Raw genomic sequence first — 24150 nt, 5'->3', positions numbered from 1 at the left:
CTTTTGAAGTGTAATCACTGTTGTAATATAAGAAACGAGGCAGTGTATTTGCGCACAGCAATGCCATAATGACCAGATAATCTGTTTTAGTGACGTCAGTTAAGGGGGGATAAATGTTAGTCCCAGGACACTGGAGAGAATTCCCTGCTCTTCTTCAAAATAGTGCCATTGGAATCTTTGATGTCCGCCTAAGAGGGAAGACGGTTTATCATCTCATCCGAAAGCCGGCATCTCCGACAGTGCAGCTCTCCCTCAGCGTTACACTGGAGTGTCAGCCTAGATTCTGTGCTCTAGTCTCCTGGAGTGGGACTTTGAACCCACAACCTCTGACTCCAAGGCGAGAGTGCTATCAACTGAGCCACAGCTAACAAGAAACACCCCAAGGTGCTCCACAAACAGGCTGAAGGAAACGGATGCTCATCCTGGAAGGTAGAGATTCAGAGGAAGAGATGGGCTTTGAGAGGGTTTCTAAAGGTTGAGAAAATCTTGTCTTCACTCCCCATATTTGTGGATCCTGACCAGATTGCCGCGGTGGGGTGGGGGTGGGGGGCGGTGGCAGTGTGTGGGTGAGATCTTGCATTAAAATCTTTTGAAAATGTTTGAAGAAAATGATATGGCTCATGACATTAATGCAGATGAGCTAGTTAGGTAAATAACTGGCATGGCAATAGGAAGCAAAGGTTGATGGTTAAATCAAAACACTCAGTCTGGTGGACAGTGACTGCTGGAGGCGCAAAGGTCTGATCTGCAGCTCCTGCTGTTCACACAATTCATAAATGACTTGGAAGAAATATCTTGTAATAATTTTAGAAGATTTGCTGATGCCACCAAACTACATGGCCAAGTTACAGGTGTAAGGAAGTCAAACAACATTCGCAAGGATCTGGGCCAATTAAGAAGATGGACAAGAAATGGCAGATGGATTTTAATACGGATAAGTGTAAGGCAATAACAATTGGACAGGAAACAGCAAACATGAACACGATGAAAGAGGCTCCATGGGCAAAGAAAGAGATTTGGATGTGATTATTGATCATTCAGTCAAAGGTTCTAATCCTCCTGATCCAATACTGAGATCAGTCTAAAGGGCGTTTGTCTATAAATTGAAAGAAATTATTTCTGACCTTGTACACATCACCAGTGAGGTGACATTTGGAATATTATGTGGCATTGTGAGTACCTGACTTTTAATGAATGCATTAGAGAGGGTTCAGAGAAGAACAACAGGAATGACTCCAGCACTTAGAGCTCTAAGTTTTGAGGAGAAACTCACAGAGCTGAAGAAAAGAAGATTGAGGCTGGGGGATTGGGACATGCTGCGGGAATTTTAAATGGTGCAAGACATAGAGGCGCAGATCATGTAGATGGAAGCAAGCCATTAATTAGCCTTAGATTGTGAGTACAGAACTAGAGGACGCAAATTTAAATTGAACTAACATCAAATGACACTGGAGATTAGATAAACCGTTCCTCCTGCGCAGGGTAGTGGAATGTGAAACACACTCCCAGGAAATGTAGCTGATGCTGTTCGAAAAAGAGCTGGGTGAATATCTGGCTAGGAGCGAGGTTAGTGGTAATACAGACAGGTATAGACGGAAATATGCCATGGAATATGTTGGTTCCTGTGTCGTTGGGGGTGGGGGGGTGGGGAGTCAGTAGATAAATAATGGAGATGTGATAATGGAGGAAAATTCTGCAGTTTTGCTCAGTTACCTTTGGGAATCAAAGCGTGTTTAAAACCGAGCGATGCCTGATGAGATTAAGTAGATAAGTTAGTCCACAAGCAGCAGACGAGATGCGTAACCTGTCAGTCTTTGTATTTTTTGGACTATTGGCCGAAATCCCTGTTGTAATTTGGAAATTGCCACGGGACCTTCTATGCTCACCCGAAGAAGCAGGTGGGCTCTTGGTATAATGCCGCATCCAAAAGGTAGCCCTTCCAACAGTGAAGCGTACCCTCGGCACTGAAGCACTTTTTTAAAGCATGTTTAAAAGATCTGCGACCAGAAGATAAAAATATAATTTATCTTTAAAGCATCCCCCACAAGTAACGACAGAGTCTGCAGCCCCGAGGCGACCAGCCAGAAGATCCCACAGAAACAGGCCAGGAGTAGACAAAGTCTGAGACGGTGACTGGATGAAGTGTAACTTTGCACTGCCTGTGGGTGGGGCTGTGTTTGTGCACCGGGACCACAGGCTGTATATAAAGTGGGTGATGTAAAACTGTCTGGCACACAGCTCAAAACTCGGCTGCATTCAGTTAGGGATAGGAAATATGACGGGAACTGAGAGAAAGGGAGCAAAATAAGGACAAATCTATTTACAGAGAAAGGGGACGATACCTTAATGTATATATAGAGAATATATATATATAGAGAGAGAGAGAGGAAAGGAAATTTGTAGTGAATCCAGAGATAAATATATATATTTAGTGAAATATAGAGCGAATTAGAGACACGGTGATACGTTTGTATAGAGTGAAAGACAAATAAAACAGGGAGAAGGGATAAAGGATTGCAGAGAGGAAAAGACAGAAGGGAAGATTAAATAGACCTGGCAAGAATAGAAATCAAACATAGAGATGTGGGAATTTTTATTTATTTAACGCAATAGAGAGAAGCAGATATACAGTTCAAAAATCAGGTAAAGAGAGTGAGAAAAAGAGACTGAGGAGAAAGGAACTTAAATAATATAAGAGAAAAGAAAGAAACCACTTTGCACAATTGTGCCACTGTTGTAATAAACATCTAGCTCCCTGTCTCCAGCACACTCTACACTGTTCGAGTCAGAGGCATAAACACTACAGGCAGGTCGCTGCATTTCTTCAGGAGTGCTGGAGGGAGTGAAAGATCTGGGGCTGTGAGTGCCATGCTTTCTGGACTCTGCCGATCTAACGTTTGTTTGTAGCCATGGAGTTAAACAGATTCTCCTTTGTCCTCTACCTACTCGTTCTCTGGAAAGGTAAGCAGCAAGTTTTCTCTCTCTCTATCTCTATCTCTATCCCACCTTCTTTCTGTGCCTTTATATCACTTTCCCTTTCTCTTCCTTGCCATGAGTTTACCTCTTTTACTTTTTACGTCCCCTTTCTGTCATTCATATTCTTCCCTTGAATACTCTTTTCTCAGGATAAGGAAAGAAAGAGAATGAGAAAGAGTGATGAGGCTGCTGCAGGTAGCTCACGCAGCAAGGGACTTATCTGTGATACTTATGTTGTTGTGATATGTGGTGTAATATCCCACAGGACTCTGTTAAAAAATCAAACGGCTCCATAGAATTCTGATTAACATCACATTCTTTAACTTTTTTGTCTATTTCTGTGGTGTTTTTCTTATTTTTTTAAGGGATGGAGGATATTTTTATTTAAAATATTGAGCCGACTAAGGAAGCTGATTGACCCCAGAAGAGATAGTGAGTAACTCAGTGTTGGCTGGTTGGAGTGTCTCAGCTTAATGGTACAAAGGATCTGGATTGATATCAATAGAGATACAGTCAGTACACAGGGGCCTAGAAATTCAGTGCCCTTAGCACCGATTTTGCGGCGCTAGAGGGCCTAGCGCTGCAATTGGCGCCGGTTCCTAAATTGCCTGGGGCCCTTCCGCAGCGGTAGACCGGTAGCGCTGCGCCGGCACCGATGACGTCATCGGTGTGCGCAGCGTCCCGGTTGCCGTGGTAACCCGGCCCCAAGCCGAAATTCAGTTGCGGCCGCCTCGCCAGTGGCAGCCGCAACTAAGACTCCGGCAAACGAGTGTTGCCGGAGTCTGCGCCGGCGCTTTAAGGAGGCGCGGCGGCCGGCCGCTTTCCCGCCGGCCGCCTGCCCGCAGCTCCCTCCCCGGACTTCTCCCCCCCCCCACCGGAACAGATGCAAGCCCGGCACTTGTCCAAGGTGCCGGGCTCATTTTTGAAGAGATTTGCGCGGGCCGCGGCCGGGTGCAGGCTGCTCCTCCTTAACGGAAGGAGGAGGCCTGCACTTCCCGAGCCTGCCGCACCGCAGCGGGCGCCGCAGCGCCGCAATGCGGCGCGTTGCGCCAGTTTTCAAGCGCTAAAACCCTTCAGTAGCGCCGGCAGCCGTTTGGGCGCGGCGCTACTGAATTTTTGGCGCGCGCAAAGGGACTTAGCGCCGGCGCTAACTTCCGGCGCTAAAGCCCTGGCGCAGCGCAAACTCAATTTCTAGGCCAGGGTCTGGCTGGGAGAAGTCACTGAGGCTAACAATGAAATGGAGTGGAATTAAGATAAGCAGATATACAATAATTATTTTTTTTAAGTCTTGTGATGTGGGCAACACTGACAAGGCCGAGTTATTGCCCATCGATAGTTGCCCTGTGAAGGTGGTGGTGGAACATCTTGAACTGCTGCAGTGGTTTTGGTGATAGTGCTCCTGCAATGGTATTAGATAGAGAATTTCAGGTTTTGACCAAGTGGTGATAAAGGAACGGAGGTACGTGTCCAAATCAGAATGGTGTGTGACTTGGACGATGGTGTTCTCAGAAGATTGCTGCTCTCCTTTTTATTGGTAGAGGTCACAGTACAGCAAAATCGGATCAGCCATGATCTCATTAAATGGCGGAGCAGGCTTGAGGGGCCGAATGGCCTGCTCCTGCTCCTATTTCTTATGTTCTTATGTACTGGGAGGTGCTGTCAAAATAATCGATGAGTTGCTGTAGTTCATCCAGTAGAGAGTACATACTGTAACCACAGTGCACCATTAGTGGAACCTTGTACAGGAAACGTTGTGCTATCCGGCACCGACGGGACCGAGCTGTTGCCGTCCCATCAAAACTGCCGGACAAACCAGCGCTAATGTTGAAACATACGGAGATTTTGAGCTCCGTATCTGGCAACAAACCCTGTTGCTTAGCAACAGCTTCTAAACAGTCGGCCGTACCTTGCAAGCGTCTCTGTAGCATAGCAACAGCTTCAGCGAGACCTTGCAGAGCCTGACTGGTGAAAAAAAAGCAACGAAAAGAAAAAAAACCTAATGAAACGGCTCCTGATTTTTGCCGGTGGCTCGAGCATTCCGGACAGTTAACCTCCGGATAAACCAAAGTTTCCTGTAGATGGTGGAGAGGCTTTGGGAGATCACAAGGTGAGCCTGTCGTTGCAGAGTATCCACCTGAGCTCTGCTCTTGTAGCTGTATTATTGATATGGCTGGTCCAATTAAACTTTTGGTCAACACAGTGACTTCTAAGATGTTGATGCTGGGGGACTTGGCAATGGTGGTGCAGCTGAAGGCCTGGGGCAGGTGAATGTAATGCTGTTTCTTCCATGTGTGTTAAAGGTGAAAGAAAATGTAACAGGAGTACTTTCTGTTCAAAGTGCGTCCCCCATCAGCCCTTGAAAAAAATATATAGCTGCAGCTTGCTTGTTATAAGGTGGAACTAATTTTGCGGTTTCATAAAAACCAACAATTTTTGGTGTTTTCCCCCTCCTCAGCCACTCTGGTAGCATTTGTTACTGGGAGGGGTTGCCAGTGTGACACGGGTGTTCAATCTGCACACCAGTCTGTGTGGTGACTCAGAGCTGTTTGACCTCACAACATAGAGTCCATCCAATGCTTGAATACCGCGACAACAAAAGCGAAATATTGCTGGAAATCTGAAATAAAAGAAGAAAATGCTGGAAACTCTCAGCAGGTCATCTGTGGAGAGAGAAACAGAGTTAACGTTTAAGGGAGCATTTGCTGTAGCAGCTGATCGTGGTCCTGCTCTCACCCGATGTGCGCACACACGTGCACAGGAGAGTGATCTAGAACGGAAACCCTGACCGATTTAGTTTTTTCCCCTGCACCAGCCAAGGGGGTGGTGAGACCAAGTGCATTACAAGTATTTAAAACTACATGCTCACAAGTGCCTGTCCATGGTCAGTTTATGAATATAAATATACAAGATGGTGACAGGAATTGGGAGATAGACTTCAGGAATTCACTCTACAGCAGCATCTACTGGCCAGAGCCCACAACTGCATGGTTACAGGAGATGTTTACATAGGCTGTTTCAATGTTAAATGTTGACATAAAAGTGTGACAACAGGAACTTGGATAGGAAGTGTGTGCATTCACAAGATTTTTAAAAATATACATTAGTAAGTACACACATACTCAAACTCTAATACTGCGTTTATCTCAGTAATTTTTGCATTTGCCCAGGACTCGCACAGAATATCCTCCCCCGCACCCCACCCCTATCGAGCCACCATTACCAAACAACTACTGCTAACAACCACCTACTGCCTTACTTTGGAACAGAATTAGTAACTCATTCCATCATTGCCTTGCGGGCAGGAATAAATCACTGGCTGAAACCACTGCTAGAATCACTGCACGTGCTTCACCAAAATAAATATACACACAGAACAGCTGTGACGCTTTTTTTCTTGTAAATTTATTTTAAAAATACGCTCCAGGTAGCTGAGCAAAACAGGATACTGCAGCTTGGATTACTCCTCGAGGGGAATAAAGTAATCAAGGAGCGGAGGTGAAAAGGCGATCGCTGGCGTTTCTGGTGACGCAGCTAAATTGGAGTAGGGATGTGAGTCTGGACTGAAAATCAAACAGAGGCTTGTTCTCTTCCAACAGTAGAGGCTCTGTCATAGCTACCCCTGTCCACACCCTCCCTCTCCCTACAGGAAGTACCCTCCCCACCCACACTAAAAACACCATCATGATTAGAGGAATGCAAGAGCTGAGAAAGTTGAGACTCCAGGTTATATTTTTAACGCCCATCTTTGACTTGCACCTTTAGACATTCGGCCATCACTTGTGTTGTTGTCTTCCAAGACAACACTCCATTCATGTCCAGCATCAGTGACGCTGTGGCCACCTCACTATTGGCAACAACTGCACCTGTCTTGGTGCTTTTGATCTTAGTTAAAATCGACAACATTTGCCACTGTGGTGTGTCAAGAGGTTCAGCTGCAGTCGGACTGCACCGTAGGAGCAATAGAATCGTGGACAGTGAGGTTCCACCTAAGGTGCCGTGTCCTCAAACACGAGGAACTTATTTGGACGATGTAAACTACTCCCTAGCGGCAACTATGATGGGCTGCTTGGGACTATCCACCTAGTAATCCAAACCTGGTTCTTTATGTGTTGGGGTTGGTTAATCGGCTGTAGTGCCTTTGTCCCTGTCTCCGTGCTGCTGCTCTTTAACTGTGAGATGATGCAGACAGACCCAAAGCCTTGCTGTAGTGGTGCTGGATGTCACTAACATGATGTGCATGACTTTGCATAATGCAACCGCCTTATCTTGTCCATTTCACTCTTACCCCCAAATCATGGGGTTGGAGACCTCTGTCGTATAACTGCACCAAGGAACTGTCAAAATTTAGCACTGTTGCCTCACAGCACCAGGGACCCGGGTTCAAATCCGGCCTCGGGTGACTGTCTGTGTGGAGTTTGCACATTCTCCCCGTGTTTGCGTGGGTTTCCTCCGGGTGCTCCGGTTTCCTCCCACAGTCCAAAGATGTGCGGGTTAGGTTGATTGGCCATGATAAAAAATTGACCCTTAGTGTTAGGGGGGATTAAATACGTGGGGTTACGGGGATAGGGCTTGGGTGGGATGGCTGTCGGTGTAGGGACCGGGTGCTAGGGTTTGGATGATCAGCCATGATCTCGTTGAATGGCGGAGCAGGCTCGAGGGGCCGAATGGCCTACTCCTGCTCCTATCTTCTATGTTTCTATGTTTCAGCCCAAGCAGGATAGCTGAGAATGAATATTGGCTGAGGTTAGGAGTTGGATAACCCAGATCCACCAGTGTGGGAGTCCAATGCAGTATCTGCTAGAATGACCAACCTTAACAGAAAGTTGGTGAAACATCAATTAAGATATCTGCTACAAAAGCAAAATACTGCGGATGCTGGAAATCTGAAATTAAAACAGAAAATGCTGGAAATACTCAGCAGGTCAGGCAGCATCTGTGGAGAGAGAAACAGAGTTAACGGTTCAGGTGGAAGGGTCATCAACCTGAACCGTTAACTCTGTTTCTCTCTCTACAGATGCTACCTGACCTGCTGAGTATTTCCAGCATTTTCTGTTTTAATTAAGATATCTGCCTTGGTTCAGTGGTAGCACTCTCACCTCTGAGTCAGCAGGTTTAAGGCCCGCTCCAGAGACTTGAACACATAATTCCGGCTGATACTTCAGTGCAGTACTGAGGGAGTGCTGCACTGTTGGAGGTAAACAAATATGATTTGGTTGGGATTACGGAAACGTGGCTCAAGGATGGCCAAGACTGGGAACTCAACATCCAGGGGTATTCGATATTCAGGAAAGATAGGCAAAAAGGAAAGGGAGGTGGGGTAGCATTACTGGTTAAAGAAGGGATTAATACAATTGTAATGAAGGATATTCGCTCTGATGATGTGGAATCTGTATGGGTAGAATTGAGAAATACTAAGGGGAAAAAAACATTAGTGGGAGTGGTATATAGACCTCCCAACAGTAAGGCGGAGGTTGGGGATGGCATTAAAAGGGAAATTAAAGAAGCGTGCAATAAGGGCACAGCAGTCATCATGGGTGACTTTAATCTACATATAGATTGGGCCAACCAAATTAGTAACAATACTGTGGAGGAGGAATTCCTGGAGTGTTTACGGGATGGTTTCCTGGACCAATATGTTGAGGAACCAACCAGAGATCAGGCCATCTTAGACTGGGTATTATGTAACGAGAAAGGATTAATTAGCAATCTTGTTGTATGAGGCCCCTTGGGTCGGAGCGATCATAATATGATCGAATTCTTCATTAAGATGGAGAATGAAGTTGTTGACTCAGAGACAAGGGTCCTCAATTTAAATAAAGGAAACTATGATGGTCTGAGGAGCGAGTTGGGTAGGATTGATTGGGGAATGGCACTCAAAGGGTTGACGGTGGATAGGCAATGGCAAACATTCAAAGACCGAATGGATGAGCTACAGAATTTGTTCATCCCAGTTTGGCATAAAAATAAAACAAAAAAGGTGACACAACCGTGGCTAACAAGGGAAATTAGGGATAGCATAAGATCCAAGGAGACGACATTGGCCAGAAAAAGCAATAATCCTGAGGATTGGGAGCAGTTTAGGATTCAACAAAGGAGGACAAAGGGATTAATTAAGAAAGGGAAAATAGAATATGAGAGTAAGCTATCAGGGAACATAAAAACGGACTGCAAAAGCTTTTATAGATATGTGAAGAGAAAAAGATTGGTGAAGTCAAGCGTAGGTCCCTTGCAGTCAGAATCAGGGGAATTTATAATGGGAAACAAAGAAATGGCAGACCAACTAAATTCATACTTTGGTTCTGTCTTCACAAAGGAGGACACAAATAACCTCCCAGAGATGCCGAGGAACATAGTGTCATAGAGTCATAGAGTTTTACAGCACAGAAAGAGGCCCTTCGTCCCATCGTGTCTGCGCCGTCCATCAATCCCTGTCCAGTCTAATCCCATTTTCCAGCATTTGGTCCATAGCCTTGTATGCAATGGCATTTCAAGTGCTCATCCAAATGCTTCTTGAATGTTGTGAGGGTTCCTGCCTCTACCACCCTTTCAGGCATTGAGTTCCACATTCCAACCACCCTCTGGGTGAAAAAGTTCCTCCTCAAATCCCCTCTAAATCTCCTGCCCCTTACCCTGAATCTATGCCCCCTTGTTATTGACCCCCCTACTAAGGGGAAAAGTTCCTCTTTATCTACCCTATCTATGCCCCTCATCATTTTGTACACCTCAATCAGGTCCCCCCTCAGCCTTCTTTGCTCCAAGGAAAACAACCTCAGCCTGTTTAGCCTTTCTTCATAGCTGAGGCGCTCCATCCCAGGTAACATCCTGGTGAATCTTCTCTGCACCCTCTCCAAAGCAATCACATCCTTCCTATAGTGAGGCGACCAGAACTGCACACAGTACTCCAGCTGTGGCCTCACCAGCGTTTTGTACAGCTCCATCATAACCTCCCTGCTCTTATATTCTATGCCTCGGCTGATGAAGGCAAGTATCCCATATGCCTTTTTAACCACCTTATCTACCTGTTCCGCTGCCTTCAGGGATCTATGTACATGTACACCAAGGTCCCTCTGACCCTCTGTACTTCCTAGGGTCCTACCACTCATTGTGTATTCCCTTGCCTTATTTGTCCGTCCAAAATGCATCACCTCGCAATTTTCAGGGTTAAATTCCATTTGCCACTTTTCCGCCCATCTGACCAACCCGTTTATATCGTCCTGTAGCCTGAGGCTTTCCTCCTCGCAATTTACCACCCCACCAATTTTCGTGTCATCTGCGAACTTACTGATCATACCTTTTACATTCTCATCCAAATCATTTATGTAGATCACAAACAACAAGGGACCCAGCACCGATCCCTGAGGTACCCCACTGGACACAGGCTTCCAGTCACAAAAGCAACCTTCGACCATCACCCTCTGCCTCCTGCCACTCAGCCAGTTTAGGATCCAACGCGCCAAGGCACCCTGGATCCCATGGGCTCTTACCTTCTTGACCAGTCTCCTATGCGGGACTTTGTCAAAAGCTTTACTGAAGTCCATGTAAACCACATCCACAGCATTTCCCTCATCCACACACCTAGTCACCCCCTCGAAAAATTCAATCAGATTGGTCAGACATGATTTACCCTTGACAAAGCCATGCTGACTATCCCCGATTAATCCTTGCCTCTCCAAGTGGTGACTAATTTTGTCCCTCAGAATTTTTTCCAATAATTTCCCTACCACAGATGTTAGGCTCACTGGCCTGTAATTCCCTGGTTTATCCCTGCTACCCTTCTTGAATAATGGTACTACGTTAGCTGTTCTCCAGTCCTCTGGTACATCCCCTGTGGCCAGAGAGGTTCTGAAAATTTGTGTCAGAGCCCCTGCAATCTCCTCCTTTGCTTCACACAACAGCCTGGGATACATCTCGTCCGGGCCTGGGAATTTATCCACTTTTTGGCCTGCTAAAACCGCTAGTACCTCCTCCCTCTCGATGCTAATATGTTCAAGTATGTCACAGTCCCCTTGCCCGATTTCTATGTCTACATCGTCTTTCTCCATAGTGAACACAGATGCAAAAAATTCATTTAAAACCCCGCCTACATCATCTGGCTCTACACACAGATTGCCACTTTGGTCCCTAATCGGCCCTACCCTTTCCCTGGTTATCCTCTTGCCCTTAATATACTTATAAAACATCTTAGGATTTTCCTTTATTTTGCTCGCCAGTGTTATTTCATGGCCCCTCCTCGCCCTCCTAATTTCTCTTTTAAGTATGCCCCTGCACTTTTTATACTCCTCTAGGGCTTCCTCCGTCTTTAGTCTTTTGTAATTGCCAAAAGCCCCCCTTTTTTTCCTAATGCATTTTTGTATATCCCTTGTCATCCAAGGTTCCCTTTGCTTGTTGGTCCCACCCTTGACCTCTACAGGAACATGTTGGCGTTGTACTCTCTCTATTTCCCTTCTGAAAGTCTCCCACTGTTTTGATGTGGATTTTCCTATAAGTAGCTGCTCCCAGTCCACTTTGGCCAGATCCTGCCTTATCATATTAAAATCGGCCTTCCCCCAATTTAGAACCCTTATTTCCGGGCCGTCTTTGTCTTTTTCCATGACCACCTTAAATCTCACCGAATTATGGTCACTGTCGCCAAAATGCTCTCCTACTGACACTTCCACCACTTGCCCGGCTACATTCCCTAGAATTAGGTCCAGTACCGCCCCCTCTCTTGTAGGACTTTCTACATGTTGGCTCAAAAAGCTCTCCTGGATGCACTTTAAGAATTCTGCACCCTCTAAGCCTTTCACACTCTGACTATCCCAATTAATATTGGGGAAGTTGAAATCCCCCACTATTATTACCCTATTATTTTCGCACTTCTCTGAGATTTGCCTACATATCTGTTCCTCTATCGTCCCCTGACTGTTTGGGGGCCTATAGTACACTCCCAGCAAAGTGCTTGCCCCCTTTTTGTTTTTAAGTTCTACCCATATGGCCTCATTAGAGGAACCCGCTAATATATCGTCCCTCCTTACAGCAGTAATTGACTCCTTAATTAATATTGCAACACCCCCTCCCCTTTTACACCCCCCTCTGTCTCGCCTGAAGATTCTATACCCCGGAATATTGAGCTGCCAGTCCTGACCCTCCCTCAACCATGTCTCCGTGATAGCAACAATATCGTACTCCCATGTGTTCAACAACAACTTCAGTTCATCCACCTTATTTGCAAGACTCCTTGCATTAAAATAAATGCCTTCCAGCCCTGCCATATTCCCTTTTGCCTTCACATATTTGCTCTGCCTTCCCAGCTGACTTGTTTTTTCCTCTGTATTTGGCTGTACATCACCCCCTACTATAGCTCCACTCTGTATCCCATCCCCCTGCCGAATTAGTTTAAACCCCCCCCAGCAGTGCTAGCAAACCTCCCCGCAAGGATATTGGTTCCCCTCTGGTTCAGGTGTAAACCGTCCGACTTGTACAAGTCCCACCTTTCCCAGAAGCAGACCCAGTGATCCAGGAAACTAAAGCCCTCCCTCCTGCACCATCGCTTTAGCCACGCATTCATCTGTTCTATCTTCCTATTCCTATACTCACTAGCACGTGGCACCGGGAGTAATCCAGAGATTACAACCTTTGAGGTCCTGCTCCTTAATCTTCCACCTAGCTCCCTAAATTCTTGCTGCAGGACCTCATCCCTCTTTTTACCTATGTCGTTGGTACCAATGTGGACCACGACCTCTGGCTGTTCACCCTCCCCCTCCAGAATGCCCTGCAGCCGCTCAGTGACATCCTTGACCCTGGCACCAGGGAGGCAACAAACCATCCTGGATTCACGTCTACGGCCACAGAAACGCCTATCTGTTCCCCTTACTATAGAATCCCCTACCACTATTGCTCTCCCACTCTTTTTCCTCCCTTCCTGGGCAGCAGGAGCACCCCCAGTGCCAGGAAGTTGGCTGCTGCTGCCTTCCCCTGGTGAGTCATCCCCCTCAACAGTATCCAAATCGGTATACCTGTTTGAGAGGGGAATGGTCACAGGGGTCTCCTGCACTACCTGCCTGCTTCTATTGCTCCGCCTGGTGGTCACCCATTTCCTATCTTCCTGTGCAGCCCTTACCTGCGGTGTGACCAACTCACTAAACCTGTTATCCACGACCCTCTCAGCATCGTGAATGCTCAACAACCCATCCACCCGCAGCTCCAGCGCCTCAATGCGGTCTGCTAGTAGCTGCAGATGGATGCATCTCCGGCACACGTGGTCATGAAAGGGTGGAACTGAAAGAAATCAGTATTTGTAGGGAAATGGTGTTAGGAAAATTGATGGGACTGAAGGCCGATAAATCCCCAGGGCCTGATAATCTACATTATTATTCCCTACTCCTATTTCTTATGTTCTTACATCCCAGGGTACTTAAGGAAGTGGCCCTAGAAATAGTAGATGCATTGCTGGTCATCTTCCAGAACTCGATAGACTCTGGAACAGTGCCCATGGATTGGAGGGTAGCTAATGTTACCCCACTATTCAAAAAAGGTGGTAGAGAAAAAGCGGGGAATTATAGACCGGTAAGCCTGACATCGGTGGTGGGGAAAATGCTAGAGTCTATTATAAAAGATGTAATAGCAGAGCACTTGGAAAGCAGTGACAGGATCGGACAAAGTCAGCATGGATTTACAAAAGGTAAATCATGCTTGACTAATCTACTGGAATTTTTTGAGGATGTAACTGGTAAAATAGATAAGGGAGAACCAGTGGATGTGGTGTATTTGGACTTTCAGAAGGCTTTCGATAAGGTCCCACATAAGAGATTAGCGTGCAAAATTAAGGCACATGGGATTGGGGGCAAGGTATTGACTTGGATAGAGAACTGGTTGGTGGACAGAAAGCAAAGAGTTGGAATAAACGGGTCATTTTCCGAGTGGCAGGCAGTGACTAGTGGGGTACCGCAAGGATCGGTCCTAGGACCCCAGCTGTTCACAATATATATTAATGATCTGGACGAGGGAATTGGATGTAATATCTCCAAATTTGCAGACGACACAAAGCTGGGTGGGAGGGTAAGCTGTGAGGAGGATGTCGTGAAACTCCAGTACGATTTGGACAGGTTGGGTGATTGGGCAGAAAAATGGCAAATGCACTATAATGTGGATAAATGCGAGGTTATCCACTTTGGTGGCAAAAACAGGAAGGCAGATTATTATTTGAATGGCAATAGATTGGGAGAAGGGGAAGTGCAACGAGACCTGGGTGTCCTTGTGCACCAGTCGCTGAAGGTAAGCATGCAGGTGCAGCAGGCGGTTAAGAAGGCAAATGGTATGTTGGCCTTCGTAGCGAGAGGGTTCGAGTACAGGAACAAGGATGTCTTGCTGCAGTTGTACAGGGCCTTGGTGAGACCGCACCTTGAATACTGTGTGCAGTTTTGGTTGCCTTACCTGAGGAAGGACGTTCTTGCCATGGAGGGAGTGCAGCGAAGATTCACCAGGCTGATACCTGGGATGGCAGGAATGACGTATGAGGAGAGATTGGGTCGATTGGGCTTGTACTCGCTGGAGTTTAGAAGAATGAGAGGGGATCTTATCGAAACTTATAAAATTCTAACAGGACTAGACAGACTAGATGCAGGAAGGATGTTTATGATCGCCGGGGAGTCCAGAACCAGGGGTCACAGTCTAAGGATAAGGGGTAAGCCATTTAGGACTGAAATGAGGAGGAATTTCTTCACCCAGAGAGTGGTGAACCTGTGGAATTCTCTGCCACAGAGGGCGGTGGAGGCCAGTTCATTAAATATATTCAAGAAAGAGTTGGATATATTTCTTAAGGCCAAAGGGATCAAGGGATATGGGGAGAAGGCAGGGACAGGGTACTGAATTTGGATGATCAGCCATGATCTCATTGAATGGCGGAGCAGGCTCGAGGGGCCGAATGGCCGACTCCTGCTCCTATCTTCTATGTTTCTATGTGCTGTTTTTCAGATGGGATGTTAAGCTGGAGCCCCGTCTGTTTTCATAGGTGAAAGATCCCATGGCACTATTTGAAGAAGAGCACATGAGTTCTCCCGGTGTTCTGGCCAATATTTATCCCTCAACCAACATCATTAAAACACATTATCTGGTCATTTATCTCATTTCTGTTGGTGAGACCTTGATGTGTGCAAATTGGCTGCTGAGTTTGCCTACAGTGACCACGCTTCAAAAAAAGTACTTAATTGGCTGTGAAGCGTGTGGAATGCCCTGAGATTGTGAAAGGTGTAATATAGAAAAATACAAGGGTTACTTACACCTCATTTTTTGCTCTCCCATTTCCGTCTCTTTTGAAGGCTTTGACTTTTTCTGCATACAGTACTACAGGCGCTGTGCACCTTCTGCTACCTTGCCCGAGTGACTGCTCATCACATATGATGAACATTGAATGTTGGCAGACTATTTGATCACGGAAGGCACTGCAACTGAGCCCGATCTCATTCTCAACCTGACATCTGGGACATGGGAGTATGATATTGTTGCTATCACGGAGACATGGTTGAGGGAAGGGCAAGACTGGCAGCTCAATATTCCGGGGTACAGAATCTTCAGGCGAGACAGAGGGGGAGGTATAAGAGGAGGGGGTGTCGCAATATTAATTAAGGAGTCAATTACTGCAGTAAGGAGGGATGATATATTAGCAGGGTCCTCTAATGAGGCCATATGGGTGGAGCTTAAAAACAAAAAGGGGGCAAGCACTCTGCTGGGAGTGTACTATAGGCCTCCAAACAGTCAGGGGGAGATAGAGGAACAGATATGTAGGCAAATCTCAGAGAAATGTGCAAATAATAGGGTAATAATAATGGGGGATTTCAACTTCCCCAATATTAACTGGGATAGTCAGAGTGTGAAAGGCTCAGAGGGTGTAGAATTCTTAAAGTGCATCCAGGAGAGCTTTTTGAGCCAGCATGTAGAAAGTCCTACAAGAGAGGGGGCGGTACTGGACCTAATTCTAGGGAATGTGGCCGGCCAAGTGGAAAAAGTGCTAGTAGGTGAGCACTTTGGTGATAGTGACCATAATATGGTAAGATTTAAGGTGGCCATGGAAAAGGACAGGGATGGGCCGGAAATAAAGGTTCTAAATTGGGGGAAGGCCGATTTTAATAGGATAAGGCAGGATCTGGCCAAAATGGACTGGGATCAGCTACTTGTAGGAAAATCCGCATCGGAGCAATGGGAGGCTTTCAGAAGGGAGATTGAGATCATACAATGGCAACATGTTCCCGTAAAGGTCAAGGGTGGTTCCAAAAACCACAGGGAACCTTGGATGACAGGGGATATACGAGAATGGATTAGGAAAAAAAGGAGGGCTTTTGGTAGATACAAAAGGCTAAAGACGGAGGAAGCCCTAGAGGAGTACAAAAAGTGCAGGGGGATACTTAAAAAAGAAATTAGGAGATCAAGGAGGGGCCATGAAATAACACTGGCAAGCAAAATAAAGGAAAATCCGAAGATGTTTTATAAGTATATTAAGGGTAAGAGGATAACTAGGGAAAAAATAGGGCCCATTAGGGACAAAAGTGGCAATCTGTGTGTGGAGCCGGAAGATGTAGGAGGGGTTCTAAATGAATTTTTTGCATCTGTTTTCACTATGGAGACGGACGATGTAGACATAGAAATAGGGCGGGGGGACTGTGATATGCTCGAACATATTAACATCGAGCGGGAGGGGGTATTGGCGGTTTTAGCTGGCCTAAAAATGGATAAATCCCCAGGCCCGGATGAAATGTATCCCAGGCTGCTGTGTGAGGCAAAGGAGGAGATTGCGGGGGCTCTAACACATATATTCAGGACCTCTCTGGCCACAGGGGATGTGCCAGAGGACTGGAGAACCGCTAATGTAGTACCATTATTCAAGAAGGGTAGTAGGGAAAAACCGGGGAACTACAGGCCAGTGAGCCTAACATCAGTGGTAGGAAAATTATTGGAAAAAATCCTGAGGGACAAAATTTGTCTCCACTTGGAGAGGCAAGGATTAATCAGGGATAGTCAACATGGCTTTGTCAAGGGAAGATCATGTCTGACTAATTTGATTGAATTTTTTGAGGGGGTGACTAGGTGTGTGGATGAGGGTAACGCAGTGGATGTGGTATACATGGATTTCAGTAAGGCCTTCGATAAAGTCCCGCACAGGAGACTGGTCAAGAAGGTAAGAGCCCATGGAATCCAGGGTGCCTTGGCACATTGGATACAAAACTGGCTTAGTGGCAGAAGGCAGAGGGTGATGGTCGAAGGTTGTTTTTGTGACTGGAAGCCTGTGGCCAGTGGGGTACCACAGGGATCGGTGCTGGGTCCCTTGCTGTTTGTGGTCTACATTAATGACTTGGATATGAATGTAAAGGGTATGATCAGTAAGTTCGCGGATGATACAAAAATTGGTAGGGTGGTAAATAGCGAGGAGGGTAGCCTCAGTCTGCAGGACGATATAGATGGGTTGGTCAGATGGGCGGAACAGTGGCAAATGGAATTTAACCCGGAAAAGTGCGAGGTGATGCACTTTGGGGGGACTAACAAGGCAAAGGAATACACAATGAATGGAAAGACCCTAGGCAAGACGGAGGGTCAGAGGGATCTGGGTGTGCAAGTACACAGATCCCTGAAGGCGGCGGAACAGGTGGATAAGGTGGTAAAAAAGGCATATGGGATACTTGCCTTCATTAGCCGAGGCATTGAATATAAGAGCAAGGAGGTTATGATGGAGCTGTATAAAACACTGGTTAGGCCACAGCTGGAATATTGTGTGCAGTTCTGGTCGCCACACTACAGGAAGGATGTGATCGCGTTAGAGAGGGTGCAGAGGAGATTCACCAGGATGTTACCAGGGCTGGAGCGCTTCAGCTATGAAGAGAGACTGGGCAGGTTGGGTTTGTTTTCCTTGGAGCTGAGGAGGCTGAGGGGGGACATGATTGAGGTGTACAAAATTATGAGGGGCATAGATAGGATGGATGCTGAGGAGCTTTTTCCCTTAGTAGAGGGGTCAATAACTAGGGGGCATAGATTCAAGGTAAAGGGCGGGAGGTTTAGAGGGGATTTGAGAAAGAACTTTTTCACCCAGAGGGTGGTTGGAGTCTGGAACTCACTGCCTGAAAGGGTTGTGGAGGCAGAAACCCTCACAACATTTAAGAAGCATTTGGATGTGCACTTGAAATGCCATAGCATACAAGGCTACGGGCCAAATGCTGGAATATGGGATTAGATTAGACAGGGCTTGATGGCCGGCGCGGACACGATGGGCCGAAGGGCCTCTATCCGTGCTGTATTACTCTATGACTCTATGACTCTATGACTATCTCCATGGACACTTGCCAGGTGGTTGACTTTCCCCTCTCTCACCCATAGACCTACGCAGAGCCCCAGCTGCAACTCTAGGTGAGATTGACTGACAGCACAAACTGGCGATGGAACCTTTGCATATTTGATGTATATTTCATGAGACAGATTATTGATTAGGAGTACTCATTGTTTGGATTGTTGCAGTGGCAAATTCAGATCAGATTTCGGGGTGGTCTGGCCCTGCTTTTGCAGCTACATGAGGTTCAGTCCTGAATTTAGCTGGTAAAACTTGGGGTGGAAGTGAATTTTCAGTCCCATAAACACTTGACAGTTCTGCCAACCCCCTGCGGAAACAGCCTATAGTGGGGAATTCGTGAAATGTCAACAATCGATGGCATTTTCTTGGTTTTGCTGAAAAAGGGAGAGAATTCTGGAAATGTCTAATTTTAAAGAGGAGTTGGGTACTTGCAGACACGTTCAATCTCTGGCAATCAGAAGCAACTGTGAAACAGTCACACTAGAAAAGACATGATGACTGAATAACACGGTGACTGTGGCACTTCATGCACAGTACTCATTCGCACCCTTGCTCTCATTTTACGTGGCTGGTAGGCAAAGTAAACGCAACATTTTTCCAAATGTTGTTCCCCTTTTTGCTGAAGTTGCTGCTTCTTACTGCGGTACAGTTCCTTGGGTACTCAGCATTCTTCACGTGCTTATCTAGCCAGTGAGTGCTGGTGGGCTATTGATTGAGGGAAACAGCACAGCTGAACTTAATTCTGTACTCACCTAACAACCACACACCAGCACTATTCCAGCAGGGATTGCTTGATAATCATCAAGGGCCCTGACATGAATCTTGACATTCATGTGGAAATGACTTATGAAATGATACTGGGCGGCCTGCTGGTGGCGCTGTCCAGGGAGAGTATAAATACTCGGGCACGGGCCCAGCTTGCTCAGGACATTCTTTAACAGGAACTAGTGAAGGACACAACTAGACCTCCATGTTGTAGAACAGTTGATTAAAGCTTTGTTTAACGCTTAGACCAGGTGCCGAGTAGTTTTCTTACGTCAGGTCCCTGGATGATATTTTATTATTTTATGTTCTCTACCCAAAGGGCATGAAGACCAGGTATGGCACCTCTACTGCTGTCGTGGCTGAAATCACGTAACTCAGAAAGACCAAGGATAAAAATACTTTTAAAGCATTTCATATCCTGCAAGGAACGTGTCTGTGACTCGCTGCAGTGTTTCATTGCTGAACCATTCACGCTCTTTCCTCTTCCTACCCTCGTACTCACCCCAAGTCTTCCTTAGCTTGTTAATGTGCTTTAATCATGTGAGGTCCTTGCTTCCACAGCCTCAGTACTTACACAGAGGCCTCATCCTCCAACTCGTGCATTTCATTCGTTTTATTATTTGAATGTCTGAGCCAACTCATTTTACCATGCAACAGCGTAGGCAGAGTTTACTCAATTACAACTTTAGCTTTCTTGCATTAATTTGGCTCCAGTTTGCCCCTTTAAGAGGTACCTACTGGTGCATTACCCAGTGGCTCAGTTGGTGAGTGCACTGCTCGGTGTGGCATTGAGCTAGAGAGACCAGGAAGGCCCCAGGTTCGATCCTTGTTCAATATATATATATATGCAGTAATATATATTTAAATATACTCAGTCATTGAGTATATTCAAGACAGAGGTCGATAGATTTTTGGGAATCAAGTTGATATTGGGATAGTGAGGGAAGGCGGAGTTGAGGTAGGAGATCAGCCATGATCTTATTGAATGGCGGAGCAGGTTCGAGGGGCCGAATTGCCTGTTTCTGCTCCTATTTCTTATGTTCTTATGTTGAGTTCGCTGACATCAGCCAGTGTGCCACAATTGGCCTTGTTCCAGGCCCAATGGAAGTATTCCTGCTACTGATCCCCATCCAGGGACTCTTGCTTGATAGTGCCCATGTGGATTCAACCATGACGTGCGTGGATTCTTTAGCGCAGTCAAGACCATCTACGGCCCAAGTATCCAAGGTCCTATCCCACTGCGGGCCAAGAACGGAGAGGTACTCATCAAGGACAGAGAGGCAGTCAGTGCCCGCTGGAAGGAGCACTTCGAAGATCTCCTTAACCGAGACTGTCTTCGATGCGAGTGTCCTCAACTCCATCCTGCAGCATGCTACCCGCCACCATCTCAGCACAACCCCAGCCCGGCATGAGGTTGAAAAGGCCGTCCGACAACTGAAGAACAACAAGTCCTCAGGAGCAGGTGAAATCCCTGCCAAGGCACTAAAACATGGCGGAGAAGCACTACTGGCACGAACTCATTTCTCTTATCTGGAAGGAGGAGAGCATGCCAGGGGATCTCAGAGACGCCGTAATTGTGACCATCTTCAAGAAAGGCGACAAGTCCGATTACGGTAATTACAGAGGAGTTTCCCTGCTGTCTGCCACAGGGAAAGTCATCGCAAGAATCCTCCTCAATCGCCTTCTCCCAGTGGCCGAAGAGCTCCTCCCAGAGTCGCGATGCAGATTCCGCCCACTAAGGGGCACAATGGACATGATCTTCACCGCGCGTCAATTACAAGAGAAATACAGGGAACAGCACCAACCGCTGTACATGGCCTTCTTTGATCTCACAAAGGGCTTCGACACTGTCAACCGTGAGGGATTATGGAGTGTCCTCCTCAAATTCGGCTGCCCTCAAAAGTTTGTCACCATCCTCTACCTGCTTCATGACGACATACAAGCCGTGATCCTGACCAACGGTTCCACCACAGACCCAATTCACGTACGGACCGGGGTCAAGCAAGGCTGTGTCATCGCACCAACGCTCTTCTCAATCTTCCTTGCTGCAATGCTCCATCGCACCCTCAGTAAGCTCCCCTCTGGAGTGGAGCTAATTTACAGAACAAACGGGAAACTGTTCAACCTCCGTCGCCTCCAGTCCAGATCCAAGGTCGTCCCATCCTCTGTCGTCGAATTACAGTATGCAGGCGACGCTTGCGTCTGCGCTCACTCGGAGGTCGAACTCCAAACCATCGTCAACACCTTCACCGAAGCGTACGAGAGCATAGGCCTTACACTAAACATCCGTAAGACAACCAGCCCCTGCCACACAGTACTGCCCCCCCCCCCGATTATCAAAATCCACGACAAGGTCTTGGACAACGTGGACCACTTTCCATATCTCGGGAGGCTACTGTCAACAAGGGCAGACGTCGATGGCAAAGTCCAACGCTGCCTTCAGTGTGCCAGTGCAGGCTTCGGTCGCTGAGGAAGAGAGTATTTGAAGAACAGGACTTCAAACCCGGCACTAAGCTCATGGTCTACAGAGCAGCAATGATACTCGCCCTGCTGTATGCTTCAGAGACACGGACCATGTACAGCAGGCACCTCAAAGCACTGGAGAGGTACCATCAACGTTGCCTCCGCAAGATCCTGCAAATCCATTGGCAGGATAGGCGCACCAACGGCAGTGTTCTTGCTCAGGCCAACATCCCCAGCATCGAAGCTTTGACCACGCTCGATCAGCTCCGATGGACGAGTCACATCGTCCGCATGCCCAATACGAGACTCCCAAAACAAGCGCTCTACTCGCAGCTCCAACACAGGAAGAGAGCCCCAGGTGGGCACAGGAAACGCTTCAAGGACATCCTCAAAGCCTCCTTGAAAAAGTGCAACATCCCCACCGACACCTGGGAATCCCTGGCCCAAGACCGCACAAAGTGGAGGAGAAGCATCCGGGAAGGCGCCGAACACCTCGAGTCTCTTCGCCGGGAGCAAGCGGAAGCCAAGCGCAAGGAGCGGAAGGAGCGCACGTTAACCCAAGCACACCACCCACCCGCCCCTTCAACCACCGTCTGCCCCACCTGTAACAGAGACTGCAGGTCCCGCATTGGACTCATCAGTCACCTGAGAACTCATTTTTAATGTGGAAGTGTGGTAAACCACTGTTATTGTTGTTCACCGTTGTTGTTGTTGTTGCACACTGTTGTACCTATGCATGCCTCAGCATGTCTCTGCTGGCTCTGCCCCTGGCTCCACCCACAGGCCCAGGTATAAAGGTGACTGCTCTGCAGCCCCCTGCCTTCTTGGAACCCAGTCAACCACGAGAGGCATGCTCTGTTCTTTGCTAATAAAAGCCTTTTAGTTACTCTCCTAACTCTCCGTCTTTTATGAGTAATTGATAGCGCATCAATTTTATTAGCAAAAACAAAATGTTGGCAACAAACGCTGAGCAGCAGGCTGCTGCACCAAACGCTGAGCAGCAGGAGCTGCTGCGAGCCCTCGGACCAGCATGCCTGGACCTAGACCCCCAAGAAGCGGGTTCGGCTACCAAATTCGCGCATTGGCTGCGTTGCTTCGAGGCTTACCTGCAAGCCTCAACTGTGACCCTGGACGAAAACAAGCTGGAAATCCTGGCCTCAAAGGTGAGCCACCAAGTTTATACAATAATCCAGGACGCGACGACCTACGCGGCGGCTATCGATCTGCTAAAAGGGCAATACGCACGCCCGGTAAATACGGTCTATGCCAGGCACCTCTTAAGATCCCGCAGACAGCAGCCCGGGGAATCGGTGGAGGCCTTCCTACGGGCACTACGGATACTCGGCCGAGGCTGCGATTGCAAAGAAGTATCAGCCGCAGCACACACGGAGGGACTGATCCGAGATGCTTTCGTTGCGGGTCTAAGGTCCGACTACTCCCGGCAGAGACTGTTGGAAAAGGGAGAAATGGACCTGAGAAAGGCAGTGTCCCTCGCGCTCTCGCTCGACGCGGCCCACAGCAATATGGACGCCTTCTCCCCTAACCGCTCCGCAACGTGGACGCCACAACCTTGGGTCATGGGACTGCCACCTTCAACTGCTGCTGCGATGTCCAAGGCACAGAAATGTTATTTTTGTGGCCAGGCAAAACACCCCAGAGCACGCTGCCCGGCGAGAAATGCTACCTGCTCCGGCTGCGGGAAGAAAGGACACTATGTCAGTGCCTGTAAAGGTAAAACCGCTAACGCCAGCAGCGCCGCGTGCGAACCGTGGGGGCAGCCATCTTGTCCGCCATCTTGGGCTCCCCCAGCCGCGTGGGGATCGGGATCATGGGCGCCGCCATTTTGTCCGCCATCTTGGACGTCTCCAACTTCAACCACGGGGGACCCGGACTCAACCACCGCCTCATCTGACGACCACATCGACTCGCTCGACCATACGCTGGCCTCCGTGACGCTGGACCAATCTCTCCCTCATCAACTGTCCAGGTCCATGATGGACATTACGGTAAACGGCCGCGCCACTACCTGCCTTTTTGACAGCGGGAGCACGGAGAGCTTTATCCACCCCGACACGGTGCGCAGTTACTCTCTCCCGGTCCTGCCGACGCGCCATCGGATCTCTTTGGCTTCCAAAGCCCAGTCAGCGGACGTCGGTGGCTACTGTGTAGTGACCCTTTCAGTACAGGGCACAGAATACAAAAATTTTAAACTTCTGGTCATGCCACATCTCTGCGCGGCCGTTCTACTGGGGTTGGATTTTCAGTGCCACCTTAAGAGTGTCACATTAGCGTACGACGGACCCCTCCCCCCACTCACAGTCTGCAGCCAGCAGCTTTTAAATCGCCCGCCGCGCACCATTTGCAGCCTCTCCACCCTTAAAGTCCCCCCCCCCTCCTTGTTCGCTAACCTCACCCGCGACTGTAAGCCCATCGCTACCAAAAGCAGGCGTTACAGTGCCGGGGATAGGAACTTCATTAAATCCGAGGTAGCGAGACTCCTGAAGGAAGGGATTATTGAAAGTAGCACCAGCCCATGGCGAGCACAAGTGGTGGTAGTGAAGACTAGCGAAAAACAGCGCCTAGTTATTGACTACAGCCAGACGATCAATCGCTACACCCAGCTAGATGCATACCCA

General features: G+C 47.7%; 1 protein-coding gene across 1 annotated transcript in view; it reads left to right on the top strand.

The window, feature by feature from the left end:
• The first annotated feature begins 2251 nt into the window (after positions 1–2251).
• Positions 2252–24150, top strand: part of itga10 (integrin, alpha 10) — a 173829-nt gene continuing 151930 nt past the window's right edge. The window contains exon 1 of the mRNA XM_085978412.1: positions 2252–2961. Within this exon, the coding sequence (XP_085834538.1) occupies positions 2910–2961 (52 nt within the window). The 5' untranslated portion in view covers positions 2252–2909. The remainder of the gene's footprint in view (positions 2962–24150) is intronic.

The sequence above is a fragment of the Somniosus microcephalus genome, unplaced genomic scaffold (genome assembly GCF_052327205.1).
Source record: "Somniosus microcephalus isolate GS21.2 unplaced genomic scaffold, FLI_Smic_1.0 unresolved_chr7, whole genome shotgun sequence".
Lineage (NCBI taxonomy): Eukaryota > Metazoa > Chordata > Chondrichthyes > Squaliformes > Somniosidae > Somniosus > Somniosus microcephalus.
Note: the sequence above shows the minus strand (reverse complement) of the source record. Positions and strands in the feature narration are given on the sequence as shown.